The sequence below is a fragment of the Rhyacophila brunnea genome, unplaced genomic scaffold (assembly GCF_057557595.1).
Source record: "Rhyacophila brunnea isolate RB1 unplaced genomic scaffold, BYU_Rbru_1.0 scaffold_17, whole genome shotgun sequence".
Lineage (NCBI taxonomy): Eukaryota > Metazoa > Arthropoda > Insecta > Trichoptera > Rhyacophilidae > Rhyacophila > Rhyacophila brunnea.
In genome coordinates this window covers 2,677,226-2,696,788 of record NW_028232827.1, presented here as the reverse complement: position 1 = coordinate 2,696,788, position 19,563 = coordinate 2,677,226, and the positions used below count along the sequence as shown (strand labels likewise).

Below are 19,563 nucleotides of genomic sequence, written 5' to 3'. Positions count from 1 at the left end.
TTCTTCGACTAGCTCTTAATTATCTTGTTAAGTTACACACTCAAGAAAAAGGACCGCTTATTGGAACGTCGTTGTTTTATTTCTATACACTTTAACTTATATTACTAAATTATATAATTATTCATCGTTGTTTTTATTTTTAAAGTAACAACTGCCACTCTGACGTTTAATAGTTTGTTTACGTAAGGAATTGCAAATGGCCGACAATAATAAATTCGCTGCCTATGCAACGGAATAATTATAAACTATAATATTATACTGTATAATCGTCACTATTGCAGTATCATTCTGTGGCGTAATGGTTGTGCGTTCGGCTGATAACCGAACAATCGTTGGTTCGAATCCAATCGAGAGTGTTTTTTTTTGTGTGAAAAAATAAATTATGTGTTACATGTCACACGCAAAAATTCCACTCTGATCTGATTTTCCGAACGCACCTAAAGAAGTATAAATTCAAAAAATGTCTGTCTTAAACACGTACCTAATGTAAATGTACTAACTATCTTAGAAATTTGTAATATTTCTACTTATCCATTCATCATAATTATCTAGCCTAATGAGTAATCTCTCAAACATGCAAAACATGTAATTGAACTAATATATATGTAACATAGTATAACAGGACCACCTTGTAAGAAAATCCAGCCGAGTTGCCGTTTTTATAATGTTGTCAACTTGCGTGTGAACAGTCTTTAATATTCGCCCAAATTCGGTTAAATGCTCACAATTGTCATTGGCTTAAACTTATCATAAAAAATATGGTTGTGAAGTTTTATATATTATATAGTTTCTATTTTCTAGAGACAAAGTGGTCGAGCGATGGGTCGAGGTATTGGCTCTGGCAGCATCAGGGAGTGGAGAGACTCCTAGCCAGGATGGAGCAATGCCGGGTCTTCTGCTGTCATCTATCACACATCATCACCTGCAAGCGCTCAAACTGAAAGAGCAATGTTTCTATGGAAATGGTAAACGCAATAATAATATTAAGTAGGTTAGATCTCTCACTATTTGATACGGGTTAGAGCAAGTTACCCAAACAATGAATGGGTTACCTTCTGGATTTAAGAATATACAATTCTCGAGTGTTGAGAAATATGGGATAAACTTAAACACGTGTTAACGGCCCACATGCTCAGCGTACGTCAAAATGGAGCTTTTATGCTATTTTCAAAGCATGATCCTGGACATTCCTTAAACGTTGTAGATAATCTATGTACATAATTTTGAAGCCTTATTATCCTTTATATTTATTTTAAACATTTGATGACTGCATAAAGTATTTTTATTACATAAAATAGTATTCTTTTAAACCTCTAGCTCTAATGTTTTAGAATATAGTTATATTTCAGTACGTCCATGTGAAGTGGTGTTAAAAAATTTTATATTTATTAATTTTTAAAAGCATTTATAAAACTATTAGTAAAATAAATGTCGACATTATTATAGTGAAATATTTACAATAAAAAATTAAATTGATAATCTCTGTGATCCCAAATTTGACAAGAATTAGGCATTTTATTATTCAAAAAACGGGCAAGATTTACACATTTAAAGATACTGATTAAGCTATGTTTTTGACCATTCGAATGTGATAAACATTCTACGAATAATGTTTGCTTGCTTTACCTAAGAATAAGGTAGTATTTTTTTGAAATACGCCATTTCTATTGGCATTTTCCAGTGGCTAAGCTACAACATATGGCCGTAGACATAAATTGACAAACGATAAATGAAGTTCTTACTCCTGATCATATTAACGCGTGTGAACATGTACCTAACCGATTTTTTTTTTAAATAAGATAATAAGGCATCAAAATTATGTATATAGCAATATATATATACAACGTTTAATGAATTTACAGGATCATGCTTTGAAAATAGCATAAAAGCTCCATTTTGACGTACGCTGAGCATGTCCCCCCTTAAAGAATATTATGTTATTTTAATAGTTACGTCTGAATCATAATATTCATTTGTCACATAAACGAAACGCGCCAATATTGATAATATCTAAGGATAGTCAGCGGGTATTTCTTGTGTTTTATCATCTGACATGAAGGCAATATAATTTGGCAATTGAACTAATTGTTTCTCTCACATTTTTGTATCAAATTTATTGTTTATGAATAAATTTTTTCATCATCATTTTTTTCCCAAGATTAAAAAAATATAACATTGACGTATTTTTCTATATGAACGTGGTTTAAAATTATTTTTTTTCATATAAATTGATGAGAACTATAGTACCAAAGTACCGAAGTAACAGGAAGAAGTACCATAGTCCTCTTCGGTCTGGTAAATAAGTCCCGAGTCTCCAACCCGGTGCCCTCCGGCCTCACGATACCACTATTTGTAATATGTATTTACTGATCACAATATGAATACATTTGCCTAATTCTCCCCATTTACGCAAATGATATACAGAGCATCAAACTTTCTTTCAGTAAACGAAGAAGGCCACTTCCCCTCTCCGCGCGACTTCCGGATAGCGATCGTAGAGGGAAGCCCCTGGGTTCGGGTCCGGATGGCCGGCGGGGTTCTGGGCACGCGAGGAGTGGAGGCGAAACTGGTGCTGGGCATCTCGTACACGGGGTGGCCGGCCGGGAGCGACTTCCCGGCGCGGGCCCCGCTCGGACATCCGGACGCGCTGCTGCTCTACAGGGCTGCGCAGACGGTGATCTATGGTTTTGTTTGTATTCATTGCCATGTTTGCTTTTATTTGTATTGCCTATCACAGCGTTTCCTAAACTTGTTTATCGCACAATAGGTAGAATTTGAATCAATACTAAAATGAATTTTAAGTGTTAAATGCGCTTACCTAAAGGTTTTAACATTTTATTTGGTGATGACAAAAAATACTGTCATGGTTAGAAATTCAGTAGATAATAATAATATAATGCGTAGTATATTATTCAATGATCCGATCTGAATTTTGGTTGCCTCCCAACAAGACACATGTGATTTAAATCCGTAACACACGACTTCAGAACAATATAATAAACTATTTCTTTTATTCAACGAATAAGACACAAGCTTTCAGAATGCAACATTCTATATACTGAATATACATCATTTGAAAACATCTCATGCATATACACACTAGAAAAAATCAGTTTGTGGAAAAAATTACGACATCCGACGGGACTTGAACCTGTATCTGCTGGACTCGCGCCAGTATGCTTTTCCAATTAAGCTACGGGAATCTTATTGAATCATGATATTTTAACTAGTTGTTGTTACATTAAATGCTTACCGAATTGCGTCATAATGTTGGCTATCGGTTTTGGTATATTAAATTAAGGTAGGTATATATTAATTCCTAATTACTAACCGACGTCGCGGATCACTGCATTATTTAGTTTTTATAACCGTTCTTCCTATTCCTTTTTTATCTCTACAAAAATATTAAACTCAGTTTTTCGTTGTAACTAGTCACCCAAGCATTTTGAACATATTTGATTGATTAAGACGAAATATACCTAGCTTGCCGGCAATACTGAGTTGAGTCCCGTTTAATTGAGGCTCTCCAGTGATTAGGAATGTAGAAATTATATAATTTCATTTTTTACGGCGTAAGTATGTCTGTATTATTACCTAAAAAACTATACAACATAATAGAGATACGACAAGTTCAATATTAATTGTTATTGTTGAGAGATAGCCGTCTAATTGAATAATATAACAATATAATTAAATAATATAATTAATAATATAAGAATAAAGAAGTACTTGTTTACATCTAGCGCTCGCTGTGCGACGCTGCTAGATACCGATTATTGTTTGTAAGAGGGAGACAGATTCTTCTTCCCACTCTTACGCCGCACCTGTGTGTGCGGCGTGATACTAATTTGTTCTCTTCGGCTATTTGTAACGCGCACATATAAAATGTGATCTTTCTGTATAATATTCATGCAGCTTAATATAAATAAAATTAATCGTATATTAAAACTACGTTGCTTATTTACGATCCTCAAAACAATCCACTATTCCCAACAGTTATATTTCTATTTTATCGTTGTTCTGTTTTGTCACTGTTCTGTTTTTCATGTTGTGTTTTGTCACCGTTCTGTTTATTCATGTTCTGTTATATCATGTTATGTTTATTCATGGAATCAAAAAAACAAATTTTAAAGTTTTCCGGTGATCGATATTTGTCAATTTTTGCAACTAAGCGCTTTCTACGTCTGCCTATTATAATCTGCCCTCGTACCGAGAAATAGAATGAAAACAGCATTCCAAAATAGAAAACTGTTGAGTGATCATGTTATTTTATACGCGCCAATTAAGCGAAACTTTCACTTTCTTTTAACGCAATTATACATTTTGCAGGGCTTCTTTGTGGTGGCTGGCGCCCCCGCATCCGGGGTGCAGTGGTCCGAGCGCGCGGCGGGTTGGCAAGTGTGGGCCAGCGGGGCGAGAGCACTTCTCTCGGGGAGGGGCGAGGGCTTCGCGAGGGTCTCGAGAGCCGCCACTGGAATACTGCAGCATCTCAGGGACAGCGGGCAGGTATTACGATCTCATTTGTGCGAATGTATGCTGATGAGTGACGACACCGGGAAGAAAATATTTATGTAAAGAAATCGGCAAAAAATGCAAAAAAGGTAAATTGCCGTTTTAAAAAACAAAAAAAATTAAATAAAACACAGTAGGTACCTACGTGGGCGGTGGTTGTTAAATTAAGATCCTTTTTTCGTTACGGGTAACGGCTTTTAACCAATTCCTTAACTAAAAGATTCAGTTGCTGGCTTAGCGACGCAATGGCCGATAGACTGACTGATTTTGAAACAAATAAAAAAATAAAATAAAATAAAAACCATTAATTCCAATGTAGGCAGTAAAATATCAAAGTATCCCTTTCCTAGAATCACACCCTGTAACATAAAAATAATAATTATTGAAGCTGTCAGTAATGAAACATAATAATATCAGTGGCTTATTTGTTGTGCTTAAGTACGTATCTTTTTGAGTATTTATGACGTTAAAGGCCCCTTTGATGTTAGTTGCAGGGATAATTTGGGTAATATTATGAGACATGGTAATCAATTTATGATGTTGGTATAATTTGTTATCTGTATGACCATTGACCAGTCTGGGCTGTTTCGAGGTCCCTTTTTAAACCATATGAGGAATCGATGGCGTCATTTGCGCCAAAGACAGTCACTGCTGCACACAGTTCTTATCTTATTATATGCCAAATAATATGTGAATTAACCGAGTATGTGGATACGAATTTGCGACTCACATCTTCAGAAGCGGTCACTCTACCAATACTCTACTGTGGGCACTATGGTCAAAATGGAAATTCGATTGGCAAATGATCACGTTTTTCCGATTGCAGTGGAATGAATTTATTTTAACTTTTATATTTATTTAGAAATATATATTACTCGAATGATCTAATCAATCAGAACGAGACATTAAATTTGTAGTTGACACGAAGACTTTCGTTCGTATTTAAGAGCGGAATGCAGAATCAAATATTTCAATCTTAAGGATAAATTGCCGAAAAGGATGATTTAAGTATAGACTATACTGATTATAGAGTTAAGGAATCCTTAACCATAGAGTACTTTTGTTATGAACACGCCCTCTTCTGTATTACCATTTACCACTGACAGCTGCTGTCAAAATAAATTCGCGTGTCTATAAAACAGTCCATACACTCAAATTCATTTAACAATTTATCTCAATGTGGATATAGATGTTATGTTATTTCGTTTGGCATGTACTTGCAGAATATTATTTTACTTTTTATACGCCAGCCCGCAGACATACAAGATGCCAGACAGAATGACACTTGACGCTAGTGTTACCATGTTAAAAAATATATCATGCGGTGCCTGTGGAGTCGTATAATTACGTATTTATAGTTATTGCATTTGTAAAGTGTAGTTGTCATATTTTTGTCATCGTTTAACAATTACAAAATAATTTACCTAAACTATAGGAAAGAGAATTTCAAATATGGCATTATTTTCAATAGAAAAAAACGAACGAAGCTTTAAGACGAGATGAACCATAGACAACATGATCTTAACTAAGGACAATGTTTCTGCATAATGTTTTCTGCTAAGGAAATTTTAGTTATGAAAAATGTTCTGCATTTCACTCTAAGTGACTCATTTTCCATGACTAGTAAATGCGCATTACGTATTGCGCAGAATATTATATATTATAATGCTTGCCGGTACAAACCTGTTGTTGGACTGTTTCATTTATAATCAGTAATACTAATTACATATTATATCGGATGTTTATATACTATTTTAAAATTACAATTATTCAACATATTGTATTATTTACAGCCTCCCCTGAGAGCAGTAAGCCGTTTCATGGTAGAAGAGGCGTTATTGTGGCGTGCGGAGTGTCCTGCTCCTCGGGCGCCAGCCGGAGATCTACGATCCTGGTCTTCTGTCCATCTGGCACACCATATACTGTGCACTTTCGATACGTAAGATAATTTTCATGCTACATTGTGCCCTACTACTTTTATTCTTTAGTTTTCTCGCGAATATCAATTGTAAATGATCTTGGCATTATGTTTGACAGTAAACTGATGTGTAGCGGTTACTATTGGAAATGCATGAAGTATACCGAATGGACTATGGTGTACTTCCATCTTCCAAGTATCCACTTTTTATGCTCATCTCTCCTATGGGTACCTTAACTTAAAGTCATGTAAATTCAGTCAAAGCACATTTGAGTGCATGGCGACTTTAGTCTTGGGTAACTGCTCTTGAGACATTATACAATCCACCAACCTACCCACCTACGTTACGCGTTCTATATTATGCTATTTTACGTACAGCAAGTAAATTTTATAATACCGTATAAGTCAAACTAGCGTAGCCGTAAAATTTTTAGTGCAAGTTCGATGCCCGGTTCGACATCACTTTTATTTTCCATCAATTTCCATTGAAAGTACCATCGTATGATAGTATTAATAATAATTACAAGATAAAAAGAACTTTTTACGTACAACGTTTTAAAATTTTCTGTTGAATTGTTATGCTCAATATGCTCAAACTTGTACTTCATATGAAATAAATAAAAAACAAACAAACAAATAGAATACTTAAATGTCATTTACACGTATATATTAATAATTTAGTTGCTAGGACAACCCCCTTAGCAACCAATAGTCTTTTACTTTTTACGGATTTTTCTGAAATAACTTTCCTTACAAAACAGAATTAACTGAAAATGAATTCAATTCTGCTTAAAAACGGCTAAAAGTATTAAAAGAATGCATTGGAATCGTGTTCTGATATATTCTAAAAGCTTCAAATGTCTAGCTAGTCGGGAAGTTAGTTAAAAATCGATTGCAAGATTTGTACCGGACAAACAACCACCGGACAAACAAGAATACGACCTAATAAAAACGTTGTAAAGAATAATTAATTCGGCACAGACGAAATGTGTAAAAATCTAAAACTATCATTTTAAGATGGTTATTATGGCAAATGTCACATCTACGGTGTGTCGCTATTACAAAAATATTGAGTACCACTGACTACTTACACTATGCCATGCCGCATAACATTAAGAAATATATTCAAGAAGTTAATGACCTCATTCTTGAAGTACATAATAAATACATTACGTTGATTGCATTAATATTTGAACAGCCTCTTAGGACAGATTCGCGCGAAAACCGGCCGCCATTACTTGTTTCCCGGATGTGACGTCGTCAAGCTATCCGTGTGGAGGGGCGCGCGCATCGGCGAGCGCGACTGGCGTGGAGACACGGATTGCCTCGAAGGGTTCCTGAAACGCATGCACGAGGAGTCGTCACATAAGACGGAGAGCGGTGAGATTTCTTTAAAACCATACCCAAGGTGTGAGAGAGAGAATTTGACGTATCATGCGATCAAATATTGTTCCAAAATGGCCATGTGTCATTCACCGGGCCGCGGCAAAAACTGTGAATTTTGACCATAGTGCTAGCTATTCAGTGACATCCCGTGGGGGTAGGCAGATTGAGCGTAGCTTGGGGGCGGCGGTTACTCGAAGGGCGGCAAATCGAGGATAATCATTTGGTATATATACTTAGTAATGGCTACCCAAACTAATGATAATGACTAAAGTAATGACGGAAATATCTTACCATTAAAACAATTAGCTCACTGGTTGGAAACAAAATGTAATAGTTAACATATCAGGTTTAACAGGACTTTTTTTGTCGGGTTTGCGATGTCTAGTTTACTTCCATTTACCTTGGATGTTACGTCCTTGGTGACCAGAAATGACATGTGCTGATTTGAGAATTATACGTACATACCTACTTATGTATCTAATTTTAAATTGTCAGTCAGTTGCGATTTTTGGAGTTATCAGGTGTATTAGGTATTAAATATATCTGAAAATGTGGACTCGTAAAATTGTCTATTGACGCAGAGATGGCATTTAAATTTAATTCGGATGACATAGTTACTGATTTTGCAACAAAAAGGCCAGGAAAGTTTGTTTTTTTTTATTTGAATGGTAGACTATTAATTAATATTGTATTTATGATTAAGAGTAAGATATTGGAGTTATGAAAGGATGAAAATGGGGCGGCATTTTGTCTAGGGACGTCACTGTAGCTATTGCTTCTACTTCGAATGGAATTTGGTAAGCTGTTTGTAGAAAATAGTGGTTGTTCCATATTGAAATAAACATGGTATATGTAATAAATTAATTATTAATTCGAATGAAATGTGCAATCAAAAAGCTTCATTTATTGAAAACAGGTTACCCCGTTGCATTCGTAGTTAAGCAATAACAGCACTAGGTACTAACGAAACTCGTAATTTTGTGCCGCAGCCTGACAATAGACGACCTTTGGTCATTCATATTTTAGAATATTATATCTGAGTCATTCACAACAGTGTTATCAGTAGGGGTAATTTATTAGTTATTTAATTGGTCGAGGGCAGGGGTGGATTTACCTCAGTACTCTGGGTATGCGTAGGAGTAAGGTACACCATATTCAAAATTTTCAAAAAATATCCGGCTAAACTAAATTAAAAAATAATAATAACTGCTGTAGAGTTATTATTATATTATCTCAAAACATTTATTGCCTAAGTACAAAATGATTTTTCTATTATCAAGATAGATTCAATGTCTTTTAGGCTATGGATAGGTATAGTTAAGACTGTATGATAGACCAACTTCTATCTATGTCAAGTTCCGTTGCTCCGTTTCCTCCTGGGACCCATCGTGTCCCATGAGCTGCGATGATTGAATCTCATAATTAGTAGTCGTTAGTTATTAATTTATAATTTCAGGCGGTGAAATGCTTCCATCGTCGGGCGAGCGCCTTGAGAGTGCACTGTGCTGCCGCTGGGGTCAGGTGGTAGCCGAAGCGACGCCGGCTGGCAGCACCCGGGGGCGCAGGCTCGCCGGGGCGCCCCCTTATTCACCGAGGCAGCTTAAATATGTAGCAGCAGTCGCCAGGGATATGCTGGCGGCCAGACAACTGGTCATACAAGTAATACATTATATTTTTATCTGTAGGTACGTCTTTGTACATACCAATTAAAAATATCATAGAACAAATCTTGGACCTAGGGGGATTCAAACACACATCTTTCAGTTTTAGGGTTAGGTTAAGTTACTTAGAAAATGAAAAATGTGTGTTCAAATTTCACTCGATCTAAGATATTTTGTTGGGATGTTCTATTATATAATATTATGTTACTAGAGATTGAAATACTGAATGAATATAACTATACCGGTATTTCACATATTATAATAAAAAAAGAAAGTACCAATCAATAAATATAGCTATTAAATCTATTGAAAACACTATTTATAGCAAGCTAAAGAACATGAGTTTCAAAACCCGCTATAACACTTTTTCATTTTGTTGAGAAAATCAATAAAAACTTTTTGAACTAAAAAGGTTTTTGAATGTTTCAGTAGTGTTATCGCGGGTTTTGATAGACGCATTGATTTTGTTTCATAAATGACAGTTAATCGTAGCGGATTTTGAAAGAGGCGATAAAATTTTCATGTAGAGATTTTAATAACGAATCCATCGATATAAAGGTATATCTTAATAATTATTTCAAAAGTGTTATAGCGCTGTTGAAACTCAGCGACATTACATACATTATTTATTACGTCGACCTTTATAAATATGTATAGATAGATCATAATATTTTATAACTACTACATTTTACAAATAGGTACTATAAGTCCAGGTACAAGAAAATCTCTCTCAAATTCAACGTTTTTTGGATGTACTATAAATCAACATTGGATCAATAGTTATGGAATAATTGGAAATATTTGAAACGAATGTTTTCTTTTTAGAAATATGTTAATTCATTGCGACAATCTCTATATATATAAAAATCTCGTGTCACGATGTTTGTGGTCGCACTCCTCCGAAATGGCTCGACCGATTTTTATGATTTTTTTTATGTATATTTGTTAGGTATGAGAATAGGTCAACAAGTATATTTCATACCGTTAGGTGATTAGGCTATCTCTATCCAGAAAAAAATTTCTTTTATTTTTTTGACATTTTTTTTTGTATTTTTTTTATTATTTAGCATCAGAAAATACCTATAACCCCAAATTTTCACCCTCCTAACCCCACCCTCCCATTTTTTTAATTGCGATTTTATTATTTTTGTATGAACAAATTTAACCGTCGTTCGTATTTCAAACTGAACGAAATTATTTATGTTGTTGAATGACAGATGGCGCTACGTCCGAGAAGAATTCAAGAAAAGCGTCGCGTCATTTTGACATTTCATTCGGCATATCACAACGCAGTGCGTGCAAAATTTTGTATGATTTATTTTAATTTATCTATTTTTGTATGCGTGTATTACAGTGCACAATGCCAGCAAGACGCAAGGGGGCCATTTGGGCCGTCGAACGAATAAAGCCACAAACATGCGAAATAGTAGAGCAGAAAGAACAAACGAACAAATCCAACGAGATAACAAAAACGTGCGTGTGAGCATGTCGCAATTGCGTGCATCTCAATCACAAGAGGCACGAGCTGAACGAAATCAACAACGACAATTGGAACGGAGCCAAGAGCGCCGGTTCTTAGTCAACACACGCAGAGCAAATGATTGACAACGCCAACAAGTACATCGAGCATTTACATCCGCTTCATTTCTTCGTCTCGCATTCGAGTACGAGCCAGATATTGAATATTCCGCTCATCCGAAAGTGCTGATTGGTGCAGAATGTCTCCATTGTCATGCGCTCAAATTCAAACATGAGTCAGCCGGGATGTGTTGCACATCAGGAAAAGTGCAACCACCAGAACCATTGAACGGCTTGCTCATCGGCACGGTTCCAGATTCAAACCTGTTCCTGAAGTCCATTCGCACATTCAATTCATGTTTCCAAATGACTTCGTTCGGAGCAACAGAAATAGTTCATAATACTCCGGCAAATGGTCAACAATTCCATTCTACGTTCAAAATCAAAGGCCAGGTATACCACAAAGTAGGCTCATTGCTGCCAATGCCAAACGAACCACATATTTTTTTACAAATCTACTTCATGGGCGGTGAGGACATCAATCATGTGGATGCACGTTGCGGCTACAATAACCTCAATTCGCCTAATGCCAGGCGTATCGTCGGCGAACTGGACGCCCTATTGAATGAGCACAATGAATTATTGAAATTCTTCAAAGCACACATGCACGAATTGCAAAGTGACAATCACGCTATTGTCATCAATCCTGATAAAACATCAGCTGGAGAGCACGTGCGTCGTTTCAATGCACCTGTTTTTTACGACATTGCTGGAATCATGGTTGGCGACCGCACATCGACGCGAGAATTCGTGATTCTAAGAAAAAACAATAATCTGGAGTTCATCGCTGACACACACCGTTCATACGACACTCTCCAATATCCGCTAATTTTCTGGTAGGGACAAACCGGATATTGCATAAACATTAAACAACGAGATCCTGTCACAGGTAATTCATTCATTATGAACATCATTACTCATTTTGAATTGAGAAAATGAATGGTTGGTGTTTTTTTGTTTTTATCGGAGGTCATCGTCTACAGCGCTCCATTCCTCTTTCTGTCATAGATCCCATCCCCACACACTTACGATACATTCGTTATTTTTTATTTAACAACCAAAATATTCACTAGAAATAATTTATATGGCAGCACAACGTTTGCCGGGTCAGCTAGTAATTCTATAAATATTTCATAGATTTTTTATTATTTTGTAACGTTGGTTTCTGTCAATATATTTGTGTTTTGGCAGCCATTAATCTTATACACTAGACTTAATATTAGCATAATTATGGTAGTAAGTAATGAAAAAATCACATTAAATTCATTTTCAAAAAACATAAACGTGTATGCTTTCTTCATACCGAAAATACCGGTATTGCAATCCCTATATATTACATGTTTATTTTCAGGAATCTAACGAATGGTTCCTGGGCGGTCTATCAACGACCGTTCATCAACACCAGGACCCGATCGAAGACCTGATCCACCTCCTCGCCGTAATCCTGGACCAAGCGAGAGACTATTTCCTCAAATCTCACGTGCCATGCGTCACATTCTCAGACAAAATAACCCAACATGATAACCGTGTGGTCACTGTATCACCGGGTCATAAAAAAGACGCTTCAAAAGGTACTCTCCGAAGAAATAAATTGAAGAACTGCTACGACGCATCAGCGGCATACCTGATTGATGCTGTCAGAAGAGATGTGGATACCCAGAAGGAAGATTTGGCGGAAGATTCTGTATTAGTCAGAGCAACTCTCAGATGGCTGTACAAAGCAGTTGATGACGATAAAAAATATTTAGGTAGGTTTATATTATAATGTCATGTATCAGCAAGAGACTTTCTAGTGTGTTTGCGTCATAATTGACGATTCTCTAGATACCACTGTTTGCTTATCCAGAAAGTCTCGAAATACTTTGTTTTTGGGAATATTCCTAGTAGAAGGTGCAGACAGCGAATACCGATAAAGTGAAGTGACTATGTGAAAGAATTCACCAAAAAGCCAACAGCATCCACAGCAATATTTGTAGAGGGTAGGAAAAAGTGGAGAAGGTTGCTCCAGAGTTTCGCAGTAGGTATCTATTCCGGAATGGTCGCGTTCTTCAGTTGTGTGAGTTAAACGACGCGAAAAACATATTAATATAATTACTATTTCTGATGTCAAGAAGTTTTAAAAATAACAAATTATAATACTATTGTACCAAAATATATAGGATTCCGTATATTACAACGGTGCCTTCAAACATTTTTCGCGTCGCGGAAGACTTTTCAAAATATTACATTTTCACTACACACTGAAAAATACTTCCTAATTTTACGTATATTACACGAAAACAATAACCAGGTGGAAATATTAGTACTTACATGATTGGTAAAGCTTTTGTTTTTATTATATCTCATTCTTATATAGGTAATTTTATATTTTCCGAACTTTGAAGCCTCTAACGCGCACGGGTGTTCTTTTTTCCGACTATGTCCGAACCTAATAAGATCATAGGGCCTCCACAGAGTGGAGGTTTGTATTAACAGATTTTGTTTTTACGAGGAATGGATGTCAGCCATTTGCTCAATCAATTAAGTCCATACTCTGACTCAAATACAAATTGAAAAACAATATGTATATTTGTCAGACCCAGGATTCAAACCTGGGACCCACGACACTATAGGCCAACGCTTAAACCGCGAGGCAATCGTGGGTGTTAAATGGTATTCTACACAGTTATAATTTTAAATACACCATTTTGAAGTCGATGAGAGTCAAATAAAATGAAAATTGAATTGCTGTCATTCGCATTATGCATTGAAAAAAAATATTAATTAGATTATACGCATATTATAATATTGTGGTAGTTCTTTAAAACAATGGGGAACATTTTGCAAAATATGAAAATGATTTATTGGAAGGTTGTAGAATAAATTCCGAAATAACACTTTCACATAATATGTATGTTATATTTTTTCCATGGCAGTGGTAAAACATAATATGATGAGATTAGGTACCAACTTAGGGGTACTGCCCTTTACTATTGTTTTACATGAGGCACAATCCTAAAATATAGATGCCTATTCCTAATAATTAACAAGAATTTGGATATTTTATCGTACATCCTTGGATGGTCTTGGGTTAGCAATATAACAGTGGCGAAGGGTGGAGGTAGGCTGTAGAGATTCGACATAAATAATGCACCCTTACTTTGGCAGTCAAGACATGTTTTCATTGAACTAAGAAAACAAATTTTAGATTGTATTGGTTAGTTTTTAAATTCAATTATACTCTGCCTAGACGGTGATTTAGGTATTTTAAAAACTAACTCATACAATCTACAATAATTTGTCTTCAGTATTACTGACAAAATTTAGTGTGAACTATTTATATCGGATTTCCACAACTTACCTCCACTGGTATATAAGCTGGCTTAAGCGTCGTGGGTCCCAGGTTCGAATCCTGGGTCTGAAAAATACACAAATTGTTTTTCAATTTGTGTATGAGTCAGAATATGTATCTAATAGGTTGAGCAAGTGGCTGACATCCATTTCTCTTAAAAACAAAGATCTGTTAATACAAACCTCCACTCTGTGGAGGTCCATATGATCTTGTTAGGATCGGACATGGTCGAAAAAAAATATAGATGGAATGAAACTGCGTGAAATCTTCATATTAAAAGGCGTACCTGCAACTTACGCAAAATAAAGAAAAAAACGTAGAATCACTTCAGCTTTATTTGTTTATTAGATATTAACAAAAATTATTACGAACTAAAGTATCCAATCAATTTTGAATGAGATATTTGCATTTGTTTGAAAATACATTTCTGTGTCTGTGTCGATGCTTGAAAGAGTCACTTAATAAATTAGACATATTACTTTTTAACCTGACCTGAATGACCATCCTTTGACAATTACTTCTCAATCAGCTCTGCGTTATACAGTTTGATTATTCCAACAGGACCCGTGCTGAAACCATATCTGGACCTCCTTTTTGCCACTTCCCATGAAAACTGCTGGCATTTGGAAGAGTTCAAATCGAGGATTTGCGAAAATGAAGCAGAAGCTCTGTCATCGTTCTGCAAGTCTGTTAATGACGGAGCGCTAGGTCCTGCTGAAGGCCTCGTTGATGCAGCCACCAAGGGATGGATTTGGGCTGAGAAGATGCTGGACACCTTGGAGACTATTTCTTTTTCAGAAAATGGTAAGACTACAATATAATATAAAAGGTACCTGCTTATTAAATAACACTGATTCGATAAAAAATAATTTCTTGGTCGATAATTATTGGATTATTTTCCGGTATGCGCTGCATATCTAAAAAAAATCACGCCATTATAAGCGGACGCTCAGTCACTACTCCACCGCGGGCGAAATAGCGATAAGTTGTTTATTCTTGCGATTCAAAAATATATACCTGTGAGAAACTATTTTTTTTTATTCAACGATTTTTTGAAAATGTAACAATCAAACAGTTTGCCAATATTAACGCAAATGGTGAAGTGCTTAAGGGGGGACATGCTCAGCGTAGGTCAAAATGGAGCTTTTGTAATATTTTAAAAGCATGATCCTGGACATACCTTAAACGTTGGAGATAATCTATTTATATAATTTTCAAGCCTTATTAACCTTTATATTTATTTTAAACATTTGATGACTGTATAAAGTATTTTTATTACATAAAATAGTATTCTTTTAAACCTCTCGCTCTAATGCTTTAGAATATAGTCATATTTCAGTACATAAATGATCAGTGGTGTAAAGATTTTTTACATTTATTAATTTTTAAACGCATTTATAAAACCATCAGTATAATTTATATCGACATTATTATAGTGATTTACGATAAAAAATTATATTGATAATCTCTGTGATCCCAAATTTGACAAGAATTAGGCATTTTATTATTCAAAAAATGGGCAAGATTAACACATTTGAAGATAATTCTAAAGATACTCATTATAAGCTATGTCTTTGACCATTCAAGTGTGATAAACATCCTACGAATAATGATTGCTTTATAATAATTATTGACCTAAGGATAAGGTAGTATTTTTTTGAAATACGCCGTTTCTTTTCCCACACTGAGCACGTCCGCCCTTAAGATGAATGGATACTTGTTAATTTCGTCATCATTAGGTACGAGTAGTATGGAGGCGGCAAAATTGGTAAAGCATATTGGCTGGAGTTTGATAGATGCAGTTTTGAGTCCCAACTGGCGTCGTATTTAAAAAGAAGTCTAGTAGAGGATGTAGAGGTATATAAACTTAGAAACCTACTAGAAAAAAATCTTCAAATATAAAACCACGCAGGGCGGTACTCGAATTCGCACCCATTGGATTCCGGTCAATGTTATTTACTAATTGAGGTCGGTATATGTGTCCTACCTAATTTCGTCGAAATTAATTAGTAGTCATACAACTGAAGCGTTTCTTAAATTGCGTTGATATTGATAATCGGTTTTTGTGGATTGAATCAAGATACCCATACAACCGAATTCAAACCAGCATCCATCGGTTCAAATAAGTATGTTTCTGAGATGTTTTGAAGTTATGTAGTTTCAATAATTAATAATGTTACATTCTCAAATCTTGAGACTTATTGCGAACAAAACAATGTTATCTTAATTTTTTTTTTTTATAAATAATTGATTTACATAGTTGTTGCACTAGCAATAAATTCATGTGTAATACTTTTTTTATGAAATTTAATAATTTAATGAATGACACGAGACGAGTCACTATTTTACGATGTTGTCAACTAGTGTGTGTATAATCTTTTAGATACCTAAAGCAATCACTATAATATTACAAAACAATAATTGTGCATATTTACACAGTTGACGTGTGTTGATACAATTAAATTGATTACACACGTAGACTTTTATTACCACGTTTTTATTAGTTCGTATTCTTGTTTTGTCCAGTACACATTTTTTCTTGTGTGTCTAGTACACATTTTTTCTTGTTTGTCCAAGAGTTGTATTGGACGATTGAAGATTTTTAACTAACTTCCCGACTAGCTAGACATTTGAAACTTTTAGAATATATCAGAACACGACGACAATGCACTCTTTTAATACTTTTAGCCATTTGTAAGCAGAATTGAATTCATTTTCAGTTAATTCTGTTTTGTATGGAAAGTTATTATTGTTGGTTGATAAGGGGGTCCTAGCAACAAAATTATTAATATATACGCGCGTTACTGTGGAAATCGATATGAAATGTCAAAATGACATTTTAATATTCTATATTTATTCAGTATTTCTATCAAGTACAATAAAAAGTTTTTATTAAGACGATACATCAGTGAAACGGCAAATAATTTTCAACTATTGGCGCGACGAAATTTTGGACTCGCTGGCATTCTGAGAGCGAACGTCGAGGTGTGAATACGTCAATTTGTTTCGTGATGGCGACGGGGGTATTAATTCTTAAATCGTGTAAAGATTATAAAAAACGTTACCCATTTACTTGAAAAAGAAAACATGTCTATGAATATATTATTATTGTTACTAATAGAACATTCATTAAAGTTCCCACCACCACCCGTCATATATGTACAGCCGTGAATATTCACGGCCGCTTTCTATGACGCTTTAATAAACAGAACAATAAATGGGCGCATGTTGGATTTATATGACAAAATATATTTCGTTCGGCATGCACATTTGCACCCGCGACCCGCAATCCGCGCATTGCCTAGCCACGATCTTTTTAGACCATGCCTCAACTAAGGTATAGCCTTAATACATAGAATTGTCAAGTTTATATGATTCAACAGAAAATTTAAAAACGTGGTATATAAAAATTTTGATTCCTGCATAAAGTGAACAATGTAATGAAAATATCCTAAAATCAATGTGTAATTTAATTTTTCGTCTGAAGTGAGAAGTTTATTATTGTGTTATAACATAATACATTGGTTTAGAGTGATTTTTGATATAAATTAATATTAATTTATACCATTAAAAAGTTGGCGTATATTTTCCCTGTTTCAGCTTTAAGAATAATTTTCCCGTCATCTAGCGGCAAAAGCATGAAGTTCGATCTGAGTTTGCCTTCGGACGCGAGGGAGAGGGACAAATGGAACATTTTCCACGCGAACAAAAAGGACAGACTCACTGCAAAGCTGAAAATGGCCGAGCAGTGTGTCATGGAAGCTTTCGCATTCGGGCTGGACGATGACGCCAGAGGGTGAGAGATTTACCATTTTGTATTGTCCCTTTCATCAACTGAGATTGTCATTTGTTGGATCACGTATTTTCGTCAAACTTAAGGGAGAGGGGGGGGTGGTGTTAACTTAAAAAAATACATTATTTATGTATAATTAAGTTTTTATTAATGTGTTATATTCAATGTTTTGAATGAGACGTAATTTTACTTAGAGTTTAAAACGATTTTCTCAATTTAACAAATTAAAATATCTGTTTATTTTGTTTACATGTGACAAAATCTATGATACACAAAAAGAGCACAATTCTTTACACAGATTTATTTATTTATTTAAGAAAACAAAACATTGTGGACATAACAAATCCGTACACAACATGAGATTTACATTATAACAAATATTACCCTCACAAGAGAGAAGAAGAGAATGTAGTACATATTAATTTCGTAAAAACGCGACTTACCCTAGAACCACAGAATTCTACTTACGATAAAAAAAACTGTTTTAAAATAAGCGTTCACTAGACCGCTTTGTTTATTATTAAGATCTTTTATGATTTGTACGAGTGCAGGTTCACCAAACTATTCCGGGTAGCAGATGATAAAGCAAAAATCGCCCTGGTGGTGGCAGACCTCCGTTAGAGGATGGATGGGATAGATAAGAAGTAGAATTATATTACCATAACAATATGATCCAGTTGACCAGTTCCAGATCTAGTTAGGGTCAGAAAAAATGCTTACTGCGATATACTTTTTTCAGTTTCGAGTCAGCTGCACATACAAGCAGGAGTGAAGAAATCCTCTCTAATAGTAAAAATAACAACTGCTCATCATTAGTGATTGACGGTGTTTCCACGACGCAAACTCTTCGCAGTGTCTCTGGCACGATCGACACCGTGGACACGTGCGCAGCGTCCGTGGATGAGACGAGATACCACACCCTGAGGAGCTTGGCTTCGTCCGGGAAGTATGATACTCTCAGGAATTCGGAGAGCTTGTTCGGCTCCAGATGGTCGACTGGAGACACTCTTAGGCTGAAGCAAGGGACGTTCAGGCCGAGTATATTCGAGAAGGACAACCCTAGCATTGGACGATCGACTTATGAATTGAATTTAGGTTAGTAACATGCAGGTATTGTAAGTCAAAGGTAACTTGTCACAAATCAAATCAACGCCATTATACATATACCTATCAATGTATGCATACCGTAGCGGCTTGATGACTTTCTAGGTGGTGGGCAGGAATTGTAATACCGGTTTTTTGAAACCGGTATTCCAGTATTCATCAATACCGAAATACCGGTTTTAAAAATCCAAAATACCAAAATTTTTGGTATTAAGAAAGCACACTCGTTTTCGTTTTTGAAAATGAATTATAAGTTATGTGTTGCTAAAATGCAAATATA

General features: G+C 35.4%; 1 protein-coding gene across 1 annotated transcript in view; it reads left to right on the top strand.

Annotated features, from left to right (window-relative positions):
- LOC147073551 (uncharacterized) overlaps nucleotides 1-19,563 on the top strand; it is a 61,573-nt gene that overhangs the window by 17,134 nt on the left and 24,876 nt on the right. The window contains exons 4-14 of the mRNA XM_085944659.1: nucleotides 802-965; nucleotides 2,445-2,674; nucleotides 4,330-4,506; nucleotides 6,306-6,451; nucleotides 7,629-7,810; nucleotides 9,273-9,475; nucleotides 12,407-12,803; nucleotides 14,948-15,190; nucleotides 17,987-18,182; nucleotides 18,731-18,795; nucleotides 18,996-19,274. Coding sequence (XP_085800785.1) covers nucleotides 802-965; nucleotides 2,445-2,674; nucleotides 4,330-4,506; nucleotides 6,306-6,451; nucleotides 7,629-7,810; nucleotides 9,273-9,475; nucleotides 12,407-12,803; nucleotides 14,948-15,190; nucleotides 17,987-18,182; nucleotides 18,731-18,795; nucleotides 18,996-19,274 — 2,282 coding nt within the window. The remainder of the gene's footprint in view (nucleotides 1-801; nucleotides 966-2,444; nucleotides 2,675-4,329; nucleotides 4,507-6,305; nucleotides 6,452-7,628; nucleotides 7,811-9,272; nucleotides 9,476-12,406; nucleotides 12,804-14,947; nucleotides 15,191-17,986; nucleotides 18,183-18,730; nucleotides 18,796-18,995; nucleotides 19,275-19,563) is intronic.